Raw genomic sequence first — 23,200 nt, 5'->3', positions numbered from 1 at the left:
TATTAAAATGTACAAAAGGATATCTATTTATAAGCCACCAAACTTGCTCCCTAAGCTTGACATTAAGTTGGTAATTTCGCCAAGCAACTTAGGTGTTCATGTCCAATTTGAATAAGTAATTATTGGTGTTCCATTTCAATTTGACTATTTACTCTTGTCTCTCATTAATGTCATTAACACATATTTATGTCACATGATATCCATATTATATAACAATGCGCGGATTGTTGCCATTAGGCAGGACTTTTGTTTAAACTTTTATTTTGCATTGTGATATCTATGTCCTCTAACTTTGGATATGTAAATATCTATAAAGTTGAATAATTAGACACATGCATTCTACGTGTCTATTATGTCACATCGAATGTGTGTGTCTACTAGTTGTTCAACTTTATACAAATTTAAGTGTCTACTTGTGCATATTCAAAATTGGAGGATATAGATATCAACCGATATCAAGTTAAAGGGCACAATTATGTATTATGTCTTTCTTTTTTGTGGATTTTGTTTGTGTTTTCCTTGTCCTCCACGAGAAATGGTTGTTGCAACCACATATCAATGTAATCTCACAAATATACGTAGATCTTATCTTTATTTTTATGGAGGTAAAGAGAAACAACAACATATATAGTGAAATCCCACAAGTGAAGACTCAGAGGGTAGAGTATATGCAAACCTTATTCCTGAGATACATAAGCCATTTTTGAAAGACCTTCAGCGTTTCCGATAGAACATCGATTCATAAAAGCAAGAGGAAAAGAAAAAAGATATGACAAAATAATAATGCATATAATATATAAATGTGCCATTTTAGTTTGGCCTCAGTTGGCATTTTGTCCTTCAATTTTAGGTGTGCACAAGTAGACACTTAAACTTATATAAAGTTGAGCAAGTAGATATGAGCGTCCTACGTGACAATTCGTGTGAGACGCTATGTAGGAGGTATGTGTTTACTTACTCAACTTTATATAAATTTAAGTGCCTACTTGTGCACATCCAAAATTGGAGGTGTAGATGTCAAATGAGGCCAAAAGGTACATTTATGTGTTCTGCCAAATAACTATGTATATATAAAATTTGCATCCTACGTGTATTATGCCATATAAAATGTGTGATTTCTTGTTTAAATTTATATAAGTTTAAGTATTTGGGCACATCCAAAATTGGACATAGATGTAAATTAAAGTCAAATTAATACATGTTTATGTATTATTCCTATGACTTACTTAGCCCCTTGTTTTGTTCTATTGTGTCATCCTCTATTATGAGGAATAAAACTCCTTGAAAAGAATCTTGTATAAGAACTTATATTGGAGTTTAGACATTATGTTTTATTAGTTATTACAGACTAAAAGAATAGCGACATGACTAATTTTACTGATAAAACATAAGGCCAGCTTCTTGTTGGTGAAAATTTTGGGAGAATCATAGAAAGAATGAAAGGCGGAGACAAAGGGCGACGTATAATTATGAGGAATTATGATTAACCTCTGGAACATATAACGTTAATAGTTGGATGATAAAATCTCATACATTACTCAAAACAAGAAAACTGGTACACATCATTCATATCACAGCTCTCTCTAGGCCATAAAAACATTGTAAACAAACTTATGATAAATACAATTTGATTCAGGAGTCACTATTCATCACAGGAATCGTTAACTTCCCACGGTATATGAGTAAGAAATCCTCAGAAAATTATTTTGTTGTTAGGACCAACGTGAGAGGTGCGTTGTTGTCTCCACAGTACAACAAGAGAAGAATATGACACCCTTATTTTGGAGATGAAACATTGCAAAAAAACTCACGATAAGTCAATAACATGCATTCCATTCTTATTTTGCTTATGAATACTAGTTTTGGAGCGTGCCTTAGACATGGAAATAACATTGACAGAACCAGGCGGAGTAGTCGCCATCTATCACAGAACTGATCTTCCTCGAAAATCACTTTTGCTGTGAGGACTAAGAGGAATGATGGGGGTGTCCTTTAGAGACTCTTCCACGATGAAAGGAAGGTGAGGTGGAACAACACGGTCTTCAATTGATATCGCATAAAATTTGGTTAGCGATGGGAAAATCAGGAACTATATCCACCGGAACCTGAAAAAAAGGAGTAACAAATGAAACACAACCTTTCAAAAAATTTCCAATGAAAAGTTCATCAGTTCAAATAGAATAATCAGATCATACAAAATTATATGACAAATCAAAAGTCAATATAGGAAAAATATTTCCTTTTGATAAGGTTCAAAAAAAAAAAAAATCCCATACAAAGGTTAATCCCTTAATTGCATGCAAACTATACATGTAAAGGCTAAAACCAAGATTTTGACATTGCATTGAGGAACCAAATTAGGGAACAAAAATTTTGTCGATGTAAGTAGAAAATAGCTGCTCTTTATATTCTATCACAATATTTTATGTGTCTAGAGTCGTCTCGGCATCTCTAAGGCAAGGCCATTGAAGTCCTTGCTTCAAGCCTCAAAATAAATATGAAGTGCGCACACACAATTTGTATGAACTAGAATTAATCATTGGACCTAAGCTTCTTGAGATCATGGAAGACAAATCAATGATACACTCAATGATCAGGTTAGGCAATTTCTGTGCCGATTGGGGAGCTCATATGTTTAATACACAGATCATGATGTTTCATCAGCAAATGCCTATCTAGGTCAAATCTCCATTCATTAACACCACACTATCAAAATACTGAAATTAATAGTATAAAGACACCTAAACATGGATGTCAAAACTCAGAAATTAGACAAAAGTAATTTTAGACTGTTGCTCGGACTCGTCAAAAATGTCAAGGGGTGCGTGTTGGATTCGCTAGAAGTAGTGTATTTTTGAAGAATCCAACACGGATGCGGCATCGACATGAAGAGTCCGCGCAACTTAGATTTTAGACCAACTGTACTGGGCATTCAATTACTAGAACAGCTATTGGTGATAACAAAATTTAAGGATAATTTAGGGATTATACCTGAACATTTTCCAGCTTTTCCAGTGCGCGTTTCAGTGATGGTGTCATCACACCATATTTCTGAAGAAGTGTTCTAGCAGCTTCTTTGTCGCCTCTTGCTTGTATTGTCAGAATTTCTCTGCTTAAGCTTGTAACACTATCTTCAACCTTCAAATAGAAGCAAGACAGTGGGTTCATTTGAAGAATCGAGTGAACTATGAAACAGTGATTCCCATTATCTCATACCTTTTCAAAGTCAACGGCAAATGTTTCATCAGGATGCAAAATAAATGCGCCTTTCTCAAACAGATAATTAAACTGCAATGCCTGTCCTTTCCTGATTGTGTATTAAACAACATTAAAGGCTGCTGAGAACAATATATTGTGGAAGGTTAAAGGCTAAAGAGGATAACAAGTTGACAATAATGCCTACCCATGAGCTTCCTCTAATCCAAAGCGTACTGAGCGGAAACATCCAGCAAGAAAAGAGACATACATGGACTTCGCCAGGCTCTTTGGAATCAAATCCTAAGCCATATAAGAAAAAAGATCATTGCCTTTTGATTTTGATCATCATAAGGGAGAGAAGGAATGTAATACTGGTATTCATCCTCAAATTGAAAAATCTTATGAACTTCATCCTCAAATTGAAAAATCTTATGAACTTCACTATATGTAATCTCAGCAAGACAAATCACATATATCTGGCACAAGTTTGTACATGGAAAGGCACTAAGATAGTTAATAGAACATTGAAAAATCCTCTCATAAGTGATATTCTACCAGGTTCATATACTAACTTACTGTCCTATTGGATATAATCTTCCACTTTTCTGATGATCCCCAGCTCCTTGCAAAAACTAGAAAGGCAACAAGATACTTATAAAACTCTCATTGTAAATTTATGAAAAGAAGAAGTTAGGGCAGGAAAGGAGCCCCAAAAAGTGACGGCTAAAAGTTTTTACGAACCATTAGAAGCTCATCCAAGAGAATAACTATATTTCTTAGTAGGTACATGCATAACAGGTTAATTACTTGGTTTCAACAAGGATTGGACAAACTAGACTTTGTTGGAAGGTCCATGGACTGTGTAAATAGAGGCAAAAGTCTCTCTCATAAAGATGTAATCCATATGGAGACCTTCTAAAACATCAGATGCACAATATTTCTTGAAGTAACAAGATAATTGTACAATGTTGATTTCCCTGACAGATTTAGAACAACCAATAAGTGTATCAGTGATGTCTTATATGCATCTAGTTTCGACCCTTAGTAATTTCATTTGTTGCCACACATAATCCTGTTTTGCCAATCAGATCCATATTCTATTTAGGACTCCAAGAAAACATATTAAAGGTACAGAAAAGCTCAATTTGTAAAGTTTTCCTTTTTTTCAAAGAGGTAAACCACAATTTCGACTTCTCTCCCTGAGAAATAAAATCTAAAGTGAACCATAATATTCTACTTCTCTCACCGAAAAATAAAATCCAAAGTATATTTGCCTCATAAACCATAAAAACAGATAAAAACTAAGAAGAAAAATGTACATCAGCTCGTCTTCAAGCAAAAGTAACTCCACATGCAACAAATGTTCTCAAGCAGCTTTCATTTAGTTTCTTACCCTGTCCATTAGAAACCTAAGAGCCCAAAGCCCAGCAATATCTGCCTTCGCTTCTTCAAGTGATGAATGAAGTTCTTGCAGCTCCTATAATAAGGTACAGAAGAATGTTATGTCAAGATGATATGACGAAAGATGAAAAGACAATATTTGGTTACAAAAATCTGTCTAGAAGCAATGAGATGGAATCTGATTCTTTAAACAATAATTATAAAAACAGTGACAGAAAAGGACATAAATTTGGAGAAACAAAGCATAGTTAAAACTGACTAGTCTGACTGTCGACTTCTGCCCACTTGGAAGTGTGATTGTGTGAGGCCCGATTCCATGACAGCATTCATGACATATTGTGTGAGTAAAGAAAGATTCAAAGTCCACAAACTCCCGTTGTTCTTCCATAATACATACATCAGATATAGGCTTAAGGATAAGCTTGAACCTGATCAAAGAACCAGACAAAGTACATTATCTCATCATGTCACAGGTGCCTAAAATTGGGTGTTTGACCAATGACATAGGAAATCACAGGAAGGGGAGGAAAATGAATTCGTACTTTGCTTCTGAAACATTCTTAAGCATGACCATCGACGTTCCACGATCTTTTACTATACGTTCATCGTTGGGAAGATTAAATGCAACTGTTTGTGGGCCCTTCACATCCTGCCAAAGAAAGGAACCTCCACACATTAATGGTCTGTGACCTGAAGTGACATATTTAGTGGTCTTTATCCCAATAATGTAATTTCGGCGAGAAAGGAATAAGGTTCCAAGCAGGAACTTGGCTGTGCTGAATGTTAGTAAGAACAGAGAAGAATGCTTTTCTTTTTGAAATTCTAGCACCAGATCATATAACGCTATAACGCCCTAACGCCCACTTCATGTGCAGTCAAAAAAACAGCTTCCCCTTGTCAAACAAAATATATCTTATACACTGGATTAGCTTGGAAGTTCCTAATCCAAGTACATACATTGTTCCCATTTCAGCACCTGAGTTTACAGGCATTTTAGTAAAAGAAACAACAGTCTGACTCTAGTTTCCAAGGAAAGAAATCCAACTAATGAAGAAATCGAAGAGAAGCAATTTTCAGCCTATTCTTCGGTAAGTGAAATCTAATAGATGGGATCTATTCGCCTTTGGGAAGTCCAATTATTCTTTTGAAGACATCATCTCGTGAGCTTTTCTGACTCTGTATCTCTTCTTCATTGACTGTTAGTGCTGCCTTTTGCAATTAAAATAATCTTAGCTTTGCTTGTATCCCAAAAGATAAAGAAAAATCTTGATCCTCCCTCCACCCCATCTTTTCTCAACTGACTTTACAGTCTTAAACTCTTCATCGGTGCTACAACAATTTTCATCAGTAAAAGTATCCTTTCCCTCCATTTCCACCCACTTTTACATGGGGAAAGGCTTGATATTTAGATAAAATAAAAATAAAACAAAAGATAAGATAAAATTTAGCCCCTCCCTTTTCGTCCCTAAATCTTCGTTGTTTTTCTCTTTTTCTTTCAGTCCTAGCACTGCATTATTGTTCCTCCTCATCCAGCGAAAGAGCAGAGATCTCAAGATTTACTCAGAAGAAGGCTTGAAAGAGTAACTTTGGAAGAAGATCTTACATTGAAAAATTGGAGTACACAATCACAGACACAAACAGTACATACGTAAGATTTTTATCTGGCATTGTGAGATAAAGCTAAGAAAAATATTTCTTTTAGATGAGTTGCATAAGGAGAAAAAAGACTTAAAAGAAAATGTAATGATAAAGACTCACCCCTGCATTGTAAAGAAGCTGGATAACCCGGATAGGGGCAGCAGTAACACTTTCTGACTTGTAAATATTGTCCATTGGAAGATTCTTCTCCAAAACCTAGAATAGCTTATTTTCAGCAATAGAGGAAATAAGAAATTATGGAGAAAAACCTTATCTAGAATGGTACATCTATAGGCACCTGCAGATTATCACCAAACAATTTGAGTTGAGCTGTTGCTTTGTCATCACGGACTCCTATAAATGCCTCAAATGTTGCCTGATAAGATTACCATTAGCTACATGTATCAGAAGAGAAATATAGAAGGTCCATATTTCCAAAAACAATTTTATTTTCAGCAAGCAAAAGATTTTCACTAATATCAGAAGGAGCCAAGCACTGGACCATGCTGGACATTATGAAAAGGATCCATCAGTTACAAGCTACTTTATATAATGAGCTAATGAATAAAACTGGTCCAGAAGCTAGGCCCATGCCAAGTTTCGCTAAATCGGTCATTTCGAATATCTGTGCTAAATGACCTGCTACATAGATACTGTTCTAGGGTATCACCTGTTGAGTGGTACACAATACAATGTCAAGTTCCACAAGATCCTAAATAGAATGAGCTTCCCAAAAGAAAACTAAGTCAAAGGCTAAGTATAGTATCTGTGACTCCCATAGAGGAAAATGCATGTGGCAGTGATCATCAAATTCATAATTTAAGTACTGTATCTACGACTAGAGACATTATTAAGTGGCATAATGCATCTTTCATTTATAAGTTTCCAGTTTACTAATCAACTGAATCCATCAAGATTGTGAGATCAGTTTTTTTTAATGAAATCTCAATCTCTCAATCTGGTCTACACCGTTCAGCATTCAAAAACAAGCTGATCCAAAAGTTTGACCCTCATCAAACAAGTAGGCCACTATGGTACTACACCAAATGGTAAGGTTGCGCATTCTAGATCACGGCGTCAAATAAGAATCACAGTATATATTGTAAGCAAGTATGGAGCTTCAAAATTGGTTAATACCTTGTATCCAAAAAGTGCATCTTCATAAGTTTCATAGGGTCCGATGGTGACATCCAACTTGGAGTCCTTCATAAGTTGGAAACAAAAGAACATGTCAGCTCTAATAATGATTGTCAAACCCAGAATGAAAGCACATATAAGTGCTGGTATTATGTGTTAAGCACAGTGCAGACACCAGTATCAGGTAACTAATTTCATACTTCCCCTTTCCAATAGTAAACCTGTCATTTTTTTTTTTATAACCGTGGTGTCTGGGCCAGCTTTTCCGCACCTCGACTAATTCTATGGGATGCCTGTCATCTCCCACCAACAATAGGTACCAGATAACTCTATACACCAAGCAATTGTAAACCTTGTCGTAAAGTTAATCTGCTAAGTCTAATAAATAAATTAAAGACAAACAACTGAATTTTGATAATCCTAACTTCTGCTATTTCAGCCCACCTCACGCAGCATTTGAAGAAAAAAAAGAATAAGCGAAACCCCAGCATCATAAGCAGAAGATCAACAATATACAAGGAAGAAAACGATTTCATTATATAAGGACATTGCTGATTTCAACTCCCAAAGTTTTAGATACCAAAGTGAGCTAATAATGGGTAAGAACTTTGAATAATTATGTTGCTTCCTGTTCTGCCAGCACTATCTTACTCAACAGTTTGTCAAGTCAATTGCAAAAGTTGCTCAAGTTTTTAAAATTAAAGCATAGTCTTGTGTACTTCTCAATTGGTTTGTCTTGGATTGACTTGACACGGAGTGTGAGAAAGTAAAGAGAACTTTTGAATCTTGTGGTCTTAAACTAAACATATGTATAATGTACCAAAATCTCTTTAATACATAACCATGCCATGTGGGATGTTGAAACTAACAAGTTGCCAAATTAGGAAAAGACATACTAAAAAGGAAAGTAAGACAAACAAATTGAACAAAGGGAGTATTAATTTCATCTAACAGGCCTTACTTAACCATTGCGTAAGTAATGCCTACTCATCAGCTCAATGAAAATAAAGAAAAGTCACTCGAGATAGATATTCATAAAATTAAATAGTTCCAACATATGCACTATAGACCAAATGACAGATAAGCATTAATAGTATACTAACCAACTCCATCCAGGCGATATCTGAATCATAGTAGTCATTTGAAAGGAAGGCATCAGCCTTGCTATGAAGAAGTCTCTTTAAACTGAAAAAAGAGCAACTTATTAAGGCAACTTGTATTCAACATAACTAAATACCTACAATAAATGGAATACCTAGATGAGCTGGCCATATCTCCTGCTTTACGAAGTAAGTTCGCTGCTTCAGCAAGAAGAGAGTTGTACTCTTGAGAATAAGGAACCACATACAGATCTTGAGGAGAGCTAATGACATTTCCCACTTTTTGGAATGTTGAATCTTCAAATAATGATTCACTATGCCTTCTAATAACATTGAAAAAGCCCATTGCTTCTTCCTGTTTATCTTTTTGAAGACTATCTTTCCATGAGGTGAATTCCTAAAAGAAAAAGATTTGGAAAAATGAGTGTAAAGAGTATTTTCTCCAGCATAATAACAAAGTATTCCCATTGTATACCAATTTGTCCATATCTGGTGGATAGAAATTTGCACCAGGAGGTTTCACAACAGGAAATGATGTTCTATATTCGAAACCCTTCCAACCTGGTACAGGCTTTGTTGCCTTCGGAAGCAGCTTGACAGCTGAATCTGCAGTCGTCAAAAAAGCTTCATTTTCATCCAGGCAAGACCTAACAATGTAAGAGTGAGCTCAGGAAATTCCAATCAATAGTTACCTTGCTATGAAATTTCCAATTGCATTCAACACAGGAGATTATAAAACAGAAGTATGCAGCAACAAAACACGACAATAGTGAAACCTTAGCGATGATGGGCAAACCTCAATGAGGACGCTGACTCCCTTCTCTCTTGTTTTCTTTCTTTGGGAGCGAGGGTGTGGGGGGAGATATAAAATCCTAGATAAATCCCACATCAACAAAACACGGAGAGATGTTGGATATATAAGGAAGCAAGCCGTAGAGCCTACCCCCCCCCCCCCCCCCGGCGGTTGCAAGCATAAACTAGTAACTATGACAGACCTATGTTGCTTGGATATCAGGTGCGAGCACCCAACTCGAGTGCAGAAAGTCGGATTCGTCATCACCTAAACCTTAAGATTCAGAGATAGGATAGGTGTATGGGCAAATAAAGAGACAAAAACACAAAGAGGAAGGAGGATCGAAGAGGGAGCATAGCTTTTCATCAGGGGAACATACCATGGACTTTTGTTAATTACATAGTACATCCATTTCAACTTGTCCAATTGTGATTTGTCCGCATTCTCCTTTAACCAATCTCTCAAAGATGGATTGCTATACCAAACCTATGTGATGGAATAAAAAAAGAAAGGAGCATATCAATAGGAGAAATTCAAAAGATGTTCTCTATGAGCCACTGCAAGCACTGATAACATCACATTAATAACACCGGTAAGCCATATTTCTCAGCGTGGAATTTATACAGGATCATTTTCATCTAGGTTGAAAGAACATAACATGAGGCTAGGAGTGATAAGGAACCAAAACAAGTGGTTTGCATTTCTCTCTGCCAAACCTACAATTGGATGAAGGAAAATTTCTTTTTCTGAGATATAATATTAGAAGAGTTATGAAGGCACCTTAAAAATGTAAGGCAGCATTTAAGTTGACCCTCGAAATCTCAGGTTGAATATATCAAATGTAAAATGGTTAAACTTAATCCGCATTTAATTAAGGAATTAATACTTAACTTACTAGACCTCGAGAATAATTACATGCCATATTTATATAGCCTAAGATTCCTATTTGTACATTGTTAATCATCAATTCAACAAGTTTCTCCTTTTATAGCCTCTACAATCTTCAAAAAGACGTAACTAAAAGTACAATTCTTTTCATAATATTATGGTCCTTTTTACGATACATTGCTAACTGTACCCTCCTCGTGCACCCATTTTTACATAAGGTATATAATATTATTCATGTTGGAAGAGTACTCCTGTATACAAGCAGTATACAAAAAAAAAATAGAGAACCTACATCAATTTCTTTGAAATGAATCAAGGTCAAATTGATAGCATCCACGGTGGCACATCTCCATTGAAGTTAATGGATTTTAATGAGAAATCACGAAGATGATTATCATGGAAGAAAAGCCCAAGAATGAGCCTAAGAATTGTGAAAAGACCGGGCTAAGTGCTACATGTATTTCATGATCCAAGTCCAAGTTTAAATCCAAGAGAGGGAGTATTGGGGCCACATGAAGCCCAAAAAAGGGGCCCACATAGACTCCAAAAGAAGCCCACAGGAATGACCGACAAGCGGCTTATTTGCATGCCAAAAGTGCTGATAATTCAAGCCCAAAAAGGCTGATGCTCATGGACGCACCCAAAATAGATGCTGAAAAATGGGTGTGTGATTAGGTGAAACATAGCCACTTTATTCTTATTTTTCACTAAGTAGTTTTTGGAAATATTATTACTTATTTTCTTAGTTTAAAAGTTTTCTAGTTAGGTTTTTCCATTTATTATTTCCATAAAATTAGGATTCGAATCCCATGCTATTTGGGATAGGTTTTCTCTATATATAGGGATGAATTTTGTTGTTTTCCCAAGTAAAAGGGACGACCCGGTTCATACCTACTCCGTAGGTGTCGGGGAGGGGGGGACCACTCCGGGCCTGACCTACGCGCCCTCACCCCAGCTTCGCTGGAGGGGCGTTTTGAACCCCCGACCCTGGCACACCACGGTAAGCAAGCTTACCGCTGAGCCAAGGCCATCCCTCTGTTTTCCCAAGTAATTATTATGAATATTATTTGAGAGGTTTCTATTTTCTTTCACCTTTGTGTGTGGCGACTATGGATTCCTATAAGAAACATCATTTACGAATTAACTCTTAACGTGATATCTTTGGTTTCTTTTTAAGCAAATTAAAGAAGTTAATTAATCTTATACTAATTTTTGTCTCTAATTTCTTCGAAATAAAGGTCTAGACTACTTTTGATCTAAGTTCTTGAATTGACTACATTAGTATTTAGTACCATAATTAGTCTTAATCCGCTAATTTGAAATACTAAGATCAATAAGGATTCTTATCACTTTATTTTGAAATTTGGGGATTTTATTCTCAAATTTCACTCATCTTTAATTCATTGTTTTTAACCTTAGTATTTTCGGCTTCCGGACTATTTTCTTGATAATTCATGTAACCCAGTTCTTATCTCAAATGTTACCAACTTCTTTGAAATTAATCGGCATAATGACTCGGTAACACACGGTTTGAAACGTCCGTGGATCATGTTAAAGAAAAGTCATTTGTTCACTACTTCCATAGAAATGCATCAGCAATAAAGATTTGGCAACACATGGTTGAACTAGTCTAACGCACCGGGATTTACGATTTACAGAATCTTCAATACACACACATATATATATGTGTGTGTGTGCGTGTTATTCGACCCAAAACTTGGGAATTGACTCACCGCTTCCAACAAAAAAACACTAGGCTATCTCTGACTTACACAATCAAATCCCATCCTTCAGATTGATTATGATTCATTTGATGTGCATCATACAAACTTGGGAATGTTTTAAGCACATCCTCTCCATATTGAAGATGTCAACAACATGCACTCTAAGTGATGTCAGTGATGTTATCAGCTATTATAGCTATGTCCTCAAGATTTTACATCACCGCCAAATCGCTGATAATCCCACATCAAAAAGGGAAGAAAAAGAATTGTACTTCATCAAAAAATTAAGACCTATGGTAGTAACTAAATACAAATAACTTAATTGCAGAAAAATAGTAGACTACTAGCTTATCTAAACTGTTATGCACTCAGTCAACCCTTTTATACATCAGAATTCGAACTCTCACTAAAAGACACTGTAATTATACCTGCACATAAAATATCTTGTCCATGATTGTTGCAGCTTTAACAAGTAGACTTAGTGCTTCTTTATCTGCTGCAGTCAGCCCAGTCAACTGTACAAAAAATACTGCATCAGAAACCCTCATTAAAGAGAAGCCAAAACAGTTTCACTCACTTAATTTTGTCTTAAACTAAATTGTGTAATTCCAATACACAGAAACACATATAGAAGATAGATGATAAGCCTCTAAAAGACCAAAGCAGAAGTATTTCATTAACCAGCAGAACCAAAAAACAAAAAACCTATACAAATGATCATTTCTTTTTCTTTGTTTGAATGTTTACGAAGATCATTTCTCTGTGGTGAAATACCCAACAAGATGAGATTCCGTCACATACTCTTGAAGAATATGCAAACAGCTGACAACTGACACTTCAGAACCATAGGCAGAGGAAATTAAGATACCGAATATAGAGCATCTGCAATAATTAGTGAACTAGTGATGTGTTAGATATAAGCACTATATATTTTAGTTATCCTTAAAAGCATTTATAAGCTAATCCAAAAAAGAGAAGTAGAACTATTGTTTTGGTGAGGAGGTGATAACTTAAGTAGTTTTAATGAATTCATGTTCCTTTATTGATTGGTAATTTGACCAACAGATCAACGGTAACTCATTGAACTTCTGAGTTTTGACATTGGTGCCCTAGACACCAGTGTGTAGTTTTTATTTTTAGTAAAAAATATAAGCAAACACACACGCGCGACAGCCAGAAATAAATTTGGAGGGGAGAGCATTCTCGCATCAAATTTTGCTAGTCAAGATTAACTGCAAGAATGATCAACATGATTAAGAATTGAAACCTCTGCAGAGAGGGAAGTACTAGCATAGCGATTTAGCTGCTTCTCAAGAGCCAAACTTCTAGCTTCAGCATTTTCCTTGTACCTGAAGATATCCCATTACAGCTTGTTCAGGTGCACAAAGTAATAAAGTCGACAAAGACAGAATTATAATGTGGTTGATTAAGAAGAACACTGAAAGTTTCAAGTAGATATTGTTACAGCAAGACGAGATTATACAAAGGAAAAAACCCGAAATTGAAACACAGGATACAAAAACAATCGCATGCCTAATTTATGGATAAGCTATGTGCAACTAAGCCAACAGATAATAAGAAGAGTCTCGAACTAATTGCTGAAACATCATTGAAGTAGGACAAAACTGAACATATATTTAAACGGCTCCTTAAAGTACGCAAAATGTGCTTTTACAGTAAGCTCAATTAACCATTCTATTAGACGAAACAATTAGGCAGTTACATAACTAAAATTTTTTCTCTGTCTACATAAGACATACCTCTTCTCAATTATCGTAAAGAGCTGACCGTACTGGCCATTCACATCATAAGGCACATACTCAGGATGTTCTTGAGCAAGAACTCTTCTGTACTCCTCAAAAGAGATATATTTTACAGCTGAAACTTCTGATTCCTACCAAGAAAAAAAATGCCAATAGTCACAATTTTCACTTGGTGCAAAGAGTATCTAAAAAAGAAGGAAGAGAAAAAAGTAGCTACTTAATTATTTTGGAGCACTTCTACTCGGCAGTCAACAAACAAGCTTTCAGAAGCTTATGGTATCGGAGTTTCAAGGGATAGTGAAAATAATAAAATCATACAGCATTCTACTTCACATTACGGTATTTTAAGATTCACTTTTTGGATTAATGGGTGCAGGACACATGTAAAACTCATGAAAATTATTACTTCTATGTGGAGGCTAGATACATGGTAAAGCACCTGACTTCAAGCCTTTTTCATGGGGAAGTAAAAGATGAATGAGAACTAGCCTAGAGTGAGAGTCATGGCAAGCTATTATATAGGTGAGAGAACCTACAGACTAGCTTAACACGATTAGGCACCGGCAGCCACTGAGATAGCAGACACATAATATGTATCAATATAATTTTTGAACAGTGTCTGGATGGTTGAATGATTCAACTGGGTTCTTGAATGATTCTAGAGAGACGAGCGACGCCTGAATGGTTGCTAGACAGGAAAGATGCATTAGCATGACTTGTCGCTGAAGAAAAGAATGATACATGAACTGTCACTCAGAGTGTCCTGTGACCTCCTCCACAGTTGAGTTTCTTACACTTATCAGTTTGAATTCCCAAGGAGCAAAAAGATATATGTTCTTTTACTTGATTGGCAGTGAGAAGAGCAATCTAAACATCTCAGGATTTAAATAGAAGGGAGGTGCATAGATGTCAACTGCTATTTTCTGTGCAAAAATCCAAGCAAAGACGTGTATAATCACTTTCTACATTATCAGGTGATAACTCGTTTGTCGTGGAAGTTTTTGAGATGGTTCAGGTACAGTAGAAGATGTCAGGCACCACGAAGGAGGCACTCATTGATTTCTACTTTATGTGCAAAAATCCCAGCAAAGACGTGGATCATGCACTCATCGATTTCTACTTTATGTGAAAAAATCCCAGCAAAGGCGTGGATCATCTACTTCTGCGTTATCAGGTGACAACTCATTCAGCGTGGCAGATCTTGATATGGTTCAGGCAACAATGGACGATGTCAGGCACAGTCAATTGGGCAATCAGAGGAAGGAAGAGAAAAAGAAGAAGAACGTGGGATGTTACCCACTAGCACTCCCCCATAGATCTTACAAAAGGAAAGGAATAAGAGAACTTTTGAAAGTTTAGAACATGATAGTACATTTGAGGAATAACCTCACTTTTAGTTTTTCTTTTCTTTCTGCACCCATGAGGTTTCACAAGCTGGGTGTTTTGGCAGAGAACCATGTTCTTCAACAGGTTCTATACCTTTTGGCATACAGCTTGTATATGGGAGATGTTTCCCAGCATCAATAAAATTAGTTATCTTACCATATTAAAAAGAAATGACTAATCTATAAAATTTTAAGAATTCATCTCCGACACCACTAAAATAAAAGAAAAATTGAATAACTGTTAACCTTATAGACATCTTAGTCCCTTTACCTTAATTTTGAAATAGCCCTATACATTCATTATTATTGCAGAAATTCTATTTCCAGTAAATGAACAATAAATCTTAGGCAAAACCTGAGATACCAAGTGACAAAACATAATAATCTCAGGCAAGTATCAGATCAACAACAAGAACATTTAACTACAAGGAAAAATACTGACCTGAAGAGTAAAGGCCTCCAAAGGAATCGGATCTATTGTTGTCACCAGATATACATCATTGTATTCATTGTTGATGAACTTGCCATCATTGATAGTGCTGCAATTTATTGCAACATTCAGCATACTCCAATGACCAACAGAAACTCATGCTTCGAAGCACAATAGCTTGAGAAAATGTTATTGAAGTGATGATTGGACATGTTACAGAGTATCTGTGTTATTTTGTTTTCTTCCTCGCTGGCTATGATATAACTATCACGAAAGTATTTGATTTATCCCCAAAAAAAAAATTTATCAAGAAAGTGCTCCAATAGTTTAAGTCCACTAAATTGTTTATAGCATAAAAGCCCTGGAAATTTGGGCAAAATGGACACAGGCATTTGAGCAACATTTGGGACACAGATATGCTCGAGTTATATCTGCAAAATAGAATTATACTACAGTCTAGTCCACCGGATGAAATAAAACAATCAGAACCCGTAACTCAAAATAGACGTAAGGACCACAAATTTAACGACTGAGATTTTGTTAACTATAGGCTTCAAACATACAGCCAGAAGTATCGCATGCTCTAATTTATTAGGAGCTAATTAGTCATAGTCTTATTCAATAAGGAGAACTAACGAGATTAACGCCTTATGAACATTTCCTATACTGTAACCATCAATAGTTTCTTTTCAATGTTGCCCCACTTCTGTATGCCATCAAGCTCCCTGACAGCTCAAGATGCATATGAAATAACATATGTCTTTATCAAAATTTACATTCAGGTAATTCAGCTGCATAATTCAATTACAAAGAAAAATAGTCATATATAATGAGATCTTGTTAGTAAGTTGACAGACAAAGGAAGACATTTTTCCAGAATAAATAAAAAAGACAATTCAACAAGCAGGAGAAGCACAAATTTATAGGTCAGAGCTAACAGACAATTGCTACTGCTTGGAGCTGTATAATAAGAAGACATGATGAATTAGATCTTTAGTATACCCACCACTCTTGAAGAAAAACAAATATTAATTCAAATGCATCCTTTGGAAGAGTAACACCAAGTTCTTCTTGAAGCTCTCGCCTGCAAGAATGTATAAGTAAGCAACAGTACAAGCCCCAGAAAAGCATTTGAAAGTGAGATGTATGCAATCACACGGGAGAGAACATTCAGCATTTCAAGGGGGTGTAAAATTTCACATACAGACAATAATGCCTATGTTAGTCAAACTCTCTTTCCATAAGAGAAGTGTATTCTAGAAATAATATATTTGAATATTTGTAGATAATTACAGAAGTTTAGAAGCTGCAGTTTGTGTTTTTACTAGGACAGTTGAAACCAAATGAAATTTTTGATACTTGAATGATCATATGCACTCCAAAATGGTAACAACTGACCATTTCTTAATAAAAGAAATAAGCAAGTAGTAAGAGATGATCATTGTAAAGTGTGAAATTTCATCAGCAAAGCCATTCCACTTCACGCAGCACACAAAGTACAACAAAAACAACATACCCAGTTGTAGTTCCACAAGTGGGGGATGGGGAGGGTAGGTTGTATAGACCTTACCCCTACTTCTAGGGTAGAGGTTGTTTCCAATACCCTCGGCAGTAAAGTGTTTATAGAAATTTGCATGATAGCAAACCATGTGTGATCCATTTCATTGTGAAATCGTGTTAGATACTACATTTTTCTCTTTTGAAATCTAGAGAGAGCGAGAGAGATTTATGATTGTAAAGGAGTATAAGATAGAGGGCAAACAGTGTCATTCCAATCATCATGGGGTTAAATGCTTAAAAACCGATTCTAACTCTATATATATTCTTTCTGATTTTTATGCTTTTATCTCATAATAACCCCTAAAGAAGCTAGAGCACGGCCTAATTGAAAATGAAGAGAATTGTTGATTGTGCTAGATATATAGAAGGTTGGTTCACGATAGTAGATTCTTTTTACTTGTGAAAGTAAAGGAAGAAAAAAGGAAATCCATTGGTAGTCAATTTTTCTTTTTTGATAAGGTAAATAATTTTATTAACAATTAGGGAAACCCATATACAAGTCATACACAAACCATGAGATAATCTATGATATGGGACAAAAGTTACCAAATAATGGTTTAGGAACATGCAGAAAATGTTATACTAAGAATCTGCATTAGGACAGGTAAAAGCAAAATCAGAAAAATAAGTCCAGTTCATGTGAAACTATATCTAGAAAGCTCAGATCCATGCTGGAAACCTACATTGCTGAAATAAGAGATGAATCTCCAGCAGCTATATGACCAGCACTTGAGATATCCCACTGACCAGCCCAGGAATCCTTGCAATCAGCACGTTGTTGGAGAAGTAGTTCGTGTGTACTCTCTGCAAATATCCACACATGAACAGCTCGATGATAGTCTCCATCTCTGTGAACCTCCCCTCTAAACAAATAGCATAATAATAGACATGATTAGCCCTATAAGTTCATTATAGATAAAGCTTGAGGAACAGAATTCACGGATCCACAAACCATAATTTTTTAATATTTGGGTAACTGTGAGTTTAAATTTACTAAATTCTGTCAGTCAATTTGATAAATTAACTATCTTGCCAAGATCCAATTGACTTTTCTCCTGTTAACTTCTTTTGGAAGAAACTATAACAGATGGAAAGTTGTTTTCTCCTACTCCAGTCACAGACCTGCTTCTAACTGAGTTTATTTTTAAGACATAAAAAGGCATCTTAGTCCTTGAAAATTGTCTTCAAAGATTAAGCAGAGAGAAGGCTCTCTTCCTGAGTAAAACAGATTGGTAAAGAAGAGCACTTCAAAGATTCATTAATCATCACTCATTCTAAATTAAGGAGATTCATAGATCAGTTTATGAGATTGGCATCTCCCTCAAAGTAAAATCCTAGTGTCATCCCATTTACATGAATAATGCAACATACTACTTCCTTTTCCTTTTCTATTGGTGAAGGATTACTACAGTCGCACAAGGGTTTGCAGAGGGTGACCTATTAAAGAGTGTTTTCTATCACCAAATGCCGCTAAACTTTGGCAGACCAATAAACATGTAAAACCAAAACTAGCATCTCTCAAAGAAAACCCAAAAGGATACATTCTTCTATGGGTTTGATCCATACATGATATCCATATAAAATGATGCTTTACCAAACTACTGTAACTTCACCTTTAAACAGATGAAAAATTGGCAAAAATGCCTTGCATACACCAAAATTTGATCACTACTGTTAGAACATGAATAAGAGTAGGAATAGCATATAGAATCCGCCTTGGAAAAGGACTGTAATGTAGTGGCCTATTAGGAAAAGGATTGAACTGTAGTGTCTATAATTAAGGCCTCAAGGTAATAATGAAGTTACAACAACTCAATAATATTCTTCTCTTATATTCTCACATGTTAGAATATGAGTAAGAATAGGAATAGCATATAGAATCCTACCTGGAAAAGGATTGTAATGTAGTTCCCTATTAGGAAAAGGATTGAAATATAGTGCCTATAAATAGGGCCTCAATGTAATAATGTAATTACAGCAATTCAATAATATTTTTCTCTTATATTCTCACATGGTATTAGAGCCTCTACGATCTTGGTAGAGAACCAAAGAGCTTCCACTGTCGGAGGGCGGCTATAACCCATATATGTCGCTTGTCTAGCCAATGATCATGTTAACAAAAGTTAGGCCATCACACTTCTTTCCCCTACTTTCTCATATCTAATCTGTGTAGCACCATGCATCTTTCTGGTGACTATTTTCTCATATCGGATTTGTGTAGCATCGTGCATCTCTCCGGACTACTCATATCTAATTTGCGTAGTACCGTGTATTTTTTCGGACTACTTTCTCATATCTGAGTTGCATAGCACCGTGCGTCTTTCTGGTGATTCCTTAGATCTGATTTGTGTAGTTTTATGCGTCTTTATAGTGACTCCTTCGATCTGATTTGCGTAGGATCATGCCATCATTTCGACCCTACCCATATAAGTTCTCTTTTTCAATACGGTCATGCTGTCATTCCGACCCTACCCATATAATTTCTCATTTTCAGTAGGGTTGTGTCGTCATTCCAACCCTACCCTCTATTTTCAGTAGGGCCGTGTCATCATTCCGACTCTACCCATATAATTTCTGTTTTTCACTAGGATCGTGCCACCATTCCGACCTACCCATATAATTCTCTTTCTCAGTAGAGTCGTGTCATCATAACAACCCTACCCATATAATTTTTTCCCAATGGTGACCACTTTTCAGCCATCAAATTTAATAATTCGGCGCGTGAGTATGTTTTGGCCAGTTCTTCGGTGACTATCTTGTAAAAGATCTACTCATCTCTTGATTTCGAGATGACCCATATATATTATACTAGTTTCCGGCAATTTTCCAACGACACATCGACTTTCCGGCGATGTTTACTACTTTTTGGATCACTTTTTTAGTTTGTTTTGTTTCAATTGAGGTCTCCCAGAAAGCAGTCCTTATCAGTTTTCTTGAAGATATCTTCACCAAGTCCCTCACCGATCATCATATTAATTACATCCATAACAAGCTTGGTACATATGTCTTTTATGCACCAGTTTGAGGGTGAGTGTTAGGATATGAGTAGGAATAGGAATAGCAAATAGAATCCTCCTTGGAAAGGGATTGTAATGTCTTGTCCTATTAGGAAAAAGATTAGAATATAGTGTCTATAAATAGGGTCTGTGTAATAATGTAGTTACAACAATTCAATAATATTTTTCTCATATATTCTCACAACTACTACCTAAATAAAATAAAAACACACACAATTCAAGTACTCCAGTACTTATGTTGACATTTTTACATTGCTCTTCCCAATCAAGTGGGGGGGGGGGGGGGGGGGGGGGGGGGAGAAAAAAGAATGAAAAAAAAAAATCAAAAGTCATAAGCTTCAACCAGATCACTTTGCCCAAGACAAAAGGGGTTGCTCGGATGGTAAGCATCGTCCAACTCCAACAATAAGGTTATTGGTTCGAGTCAGCAAGGGAGCAAAAAAGACCGGAGCTCCTAAGGAGGGAAAAACAGAAGACTACCTTGCCCAAGACAAGAAGGGTTGCTCATATGGTAAGCACCCTCCCCCTCTAATTCTAAGGTTGTCGATTCAAGTCACCAAGTAAGCAGAAAAAGTGGAAGCTCCTAGAGAGGGGGAGGAGAGAAGACTAATTTGCCAAAAATATTACAATACATTCAACAACAACATCATACCCAGTTTAATACTTTCAAGCGTAAAAAAAATCAAATAATTAGCTTTATTCCATTGGCAAGAACTCTGAAGAAATGGTGTTTGTGAACTTGCTCATATTGCTAATTCAAGCATAATTTAATAGCTATAAGTAGGTTGATGGACGAGTAGAACAAGTAAATTTACAATGAATCTCACAATTCTATCCATTCATATAGCCGAGCCCAACTAGTTTAGATTTAATAATAGTTGTCATAATCAAAATTCCAATCATCAAACTTACACCACGAATCAAAACTAACAAAAAGTACAGTTAGAAAAATTTAAAATTGATCAAAATTCTTCCTATCCCATACGATATTTTCTTTTCTCTTGATGAGGGGTTGTCACCTGACTGGCATTTCACTAAATTTGGATTCAATCATAATTGTTATAATCAAAATTCCAATCATCAAACATATACCAAGAATCAAACTAACAAAAAATACAGTAGACAAAATTTATCAAAATTCTTCCTATCCCATATGATATTTTCTTTTCTTTTGATGAGGGGTTGTCACCTGACTGGCATTTCACTAAATTTGGATTCAATCATTGTTGTTACAATCAAAATTCCAATCATCAAACATATATCAAAAAATAAAACTAATAACATATGCAGTTAAAAGAATTTTAAAATTAACCCATATGATGATGTGGGGTTGTTCACCTGGGTTTAGAGATGCCAGTTTTTTCTCCAGTTTTTGTAAGGACATCAAAATACTCTTCTTGATCATGCTGGGCAGCCATTGATAGTATTGTTCAACTTTCAAAAACCAAACCAGGATTTTGTTTCTTGAATCAATAAATGACTGTAATGGGGTTTGTTCAAAAGCCCCGACAACTCTGAAAACCGGGACAAGCAAACGTAGTGAGTATTATAAAAAATTATTTAAACTTCGGGAATCTTTTGTAAATGGTTTTTATTTTTTTTTAATATAGAAAAGGGGAGTGAAGATACACGCTATTAAAAAAAATTCTTTTAATAGCTGCTTATGAATCAAATTCGTCAACATTTGCATATTTATGTCAATGCAGAACATGTGATTTTTATAAGCATATTCACTACGTACGTAATTAAATTGGAATTAATTAGTCATATAACCACTCCACTTTAAAAAGATTATCCAATAAATTTACTTATATTTGTTTTGTTTCAATAGAGTTAATCTAATTTATGTGTTTATCTAAATAGGGGTGGGCGTTCGGTCGGTTCAATCTGATTGTTTAATATAGGTTCGGTTTATCGATTTTCGGATTGACAAAAATGACAATCATAACCAAATCGAAATAAAATCGGTTTGGTTCGGTTTCTTCAAATTCGGTTCGGTTATTTCAAGTTTTTATTTCGGTTTGAAATATTAAAGTAGAGAGCCTCTCTTTTTCATAACTGAGCGTTTAAAATTAATGATTTTTTTAAGAAAAATAATTTTTTCCAAATCTATTTTTCATTCCCAAATATAAATAACTATAAGTAACTCAACATGAATGAAATGAAATAAAATAATTATAAGCTTAACATAATACATAACGACATTGATCATTATATATAAATTTCCATAAACAGTCCTGTCCACAAAACAAACACAAAACTCATAAATTTCTCGCGAATTGCTTAGTGAATGGTAATATGTTTACTGTTTAGGGATTTAGGCGCCTTGGAGTTGGAATTAGGGTTACTAAAATGTATATATAATTAATATAATATATTGATAGGGATTTAGGCGTCTTGGAGTTGGAATTAGGGTTACTAAAATGTATGTATAATTAATATAATATATTGATAATATATATTATTTTATATATATAATAAATTAATAATACATATATATATATATATGTATATATAAACAACAACAACAACAACAAACCCAGTGTATTCCCACCTGGTGGGGTCTGGGGGGGTAGGATGTACGCAGTCCATACCTCTACCTCTGAAGAAATAGAAAGGCTGTTTCCGATAGACCCCCGGCTCAAGACACGCGGTACCACACAAACACATAGTAAAGCACAGCACAAGGTTACAAGATTACATAACATAAATACGGCACCCATAAGTAATCTAAAACAAAGGAAAACACACAGATTCATAATAAAACATGGGACACGGACTCCTAACAGGAATAAACCCCCACCACGTAGTTTCCTACACTAGCGACTCAGGCTGGCCCTAGTCCTCTGCCCTGATTCGCGTCCTCCAGACCTTCCTATCTAGGGTCATGTCCTGGGTGAGCTGTAGCTGCTCCATGTCTCGCCTAATCACCTCACCCCAGTACTTCTTCGGCCTACCCCTACCCCGCTTAAAGCCATCCAACGCTAGCCTCTCACACCTACGGACCGGGGCATCCATGCCCCTCCTCTTCACGTGTCCGAACCATCTCAATCGGGCTTCCCGCATCTTGCACTCCACTGGTGTCACACCAACCTTCTCCCGGATGTTCTCATTCCGAACTCTATCCCCTCTAGTCAGCCCACACATCCAGCGCAACATCCGCATT

The 23,200-nt window shown here is 35.8% G+C and overlaps 1 protein-coding gene across 1 annotated transcript; it reads right to left on the bottom strand.

Moving 5' to 3' along the window:
- Positions 1-1,512: 1,512 nt before the first annotated feature.
- Positions 1,513-21,692, bottom strand: LOC107870272 (nudix hydrolase 3). Its single transcript, XM_016716744.2, has 21 exons — positions 21,373-21,692; positions 17,701-17,880; positions 16,464-16,541; positions 15,470-15,566; positions 13,640-13,773; positions 13,147-13,228; positions 12,308-12,394; positions 9,647-9,753; positions 8,950-9,121; positions 8,630-8,871; positions 8,478-8,559; positions 7,375-7,440; positions 6,536-6,613; positions 6,358-6,453; positions 5,142-5,248; positions 4,859-5,027; positions 4,592-4,675; positions 3,404-3,498; positions 3,217-3,307; positions 2,992-3,138; positions 1,513-2,105 (listed from the first exon to the last, which is right to left on the bottom strand). Exons 1-21 carry the CDS (start codon positions 21,450-21,452, stop codon positions 2,043-2,045), a joined length of 2,337 nt encoding a protein of 778 aa, XP_016572230.2. The 5' UTR covers positions 21,453-21,692; the 3' UTR covers positions 1,513-2,042.
- Positions 21,693-23,200: the final 1,508 nt, after the last annotated feature.

This window comes from Capsicum annuum, chromosome 1 (genome assembly GCF_002878395.1).
Source record: "Capsicum annuum cultivar UCD-10X-F1 chromosome 1, UCD10Xv1.1, whole genome shotgun sequence".
NCBI lineage: Eukaryota > Viridiplantae > Streptophyta > Magnoliopsida > Solanales > Solanaceae > Capsicum > Capsicum annuum.
This window is presented reverse-complemented; position numbering and strand designations above follow the sequence as displayed.

Coding starts and splice junctions, on each gene's coding strand:
- LOC107870272 (XM_016716744.2), bottom strand. CDS start 21,452: ATGGCTGCCCAGCATGATCAAGAAGAGTATTTTGATGTCCTTACAAAA. Junction 13,774..15,469: donor TGGAGGCCTTTACTCTTCAG/GTCAGTATTTTT, acceptor TTTTCTTGGTAG/GAATCAGAAGTTTCAGCTGT. Junction 3,308..3,403: donor GGATTAGAGGAAGCTCATGG/GTAGGCATTATT, acceptor ATACACAATCAG/GAAAGGACAGGCATTGCAGT.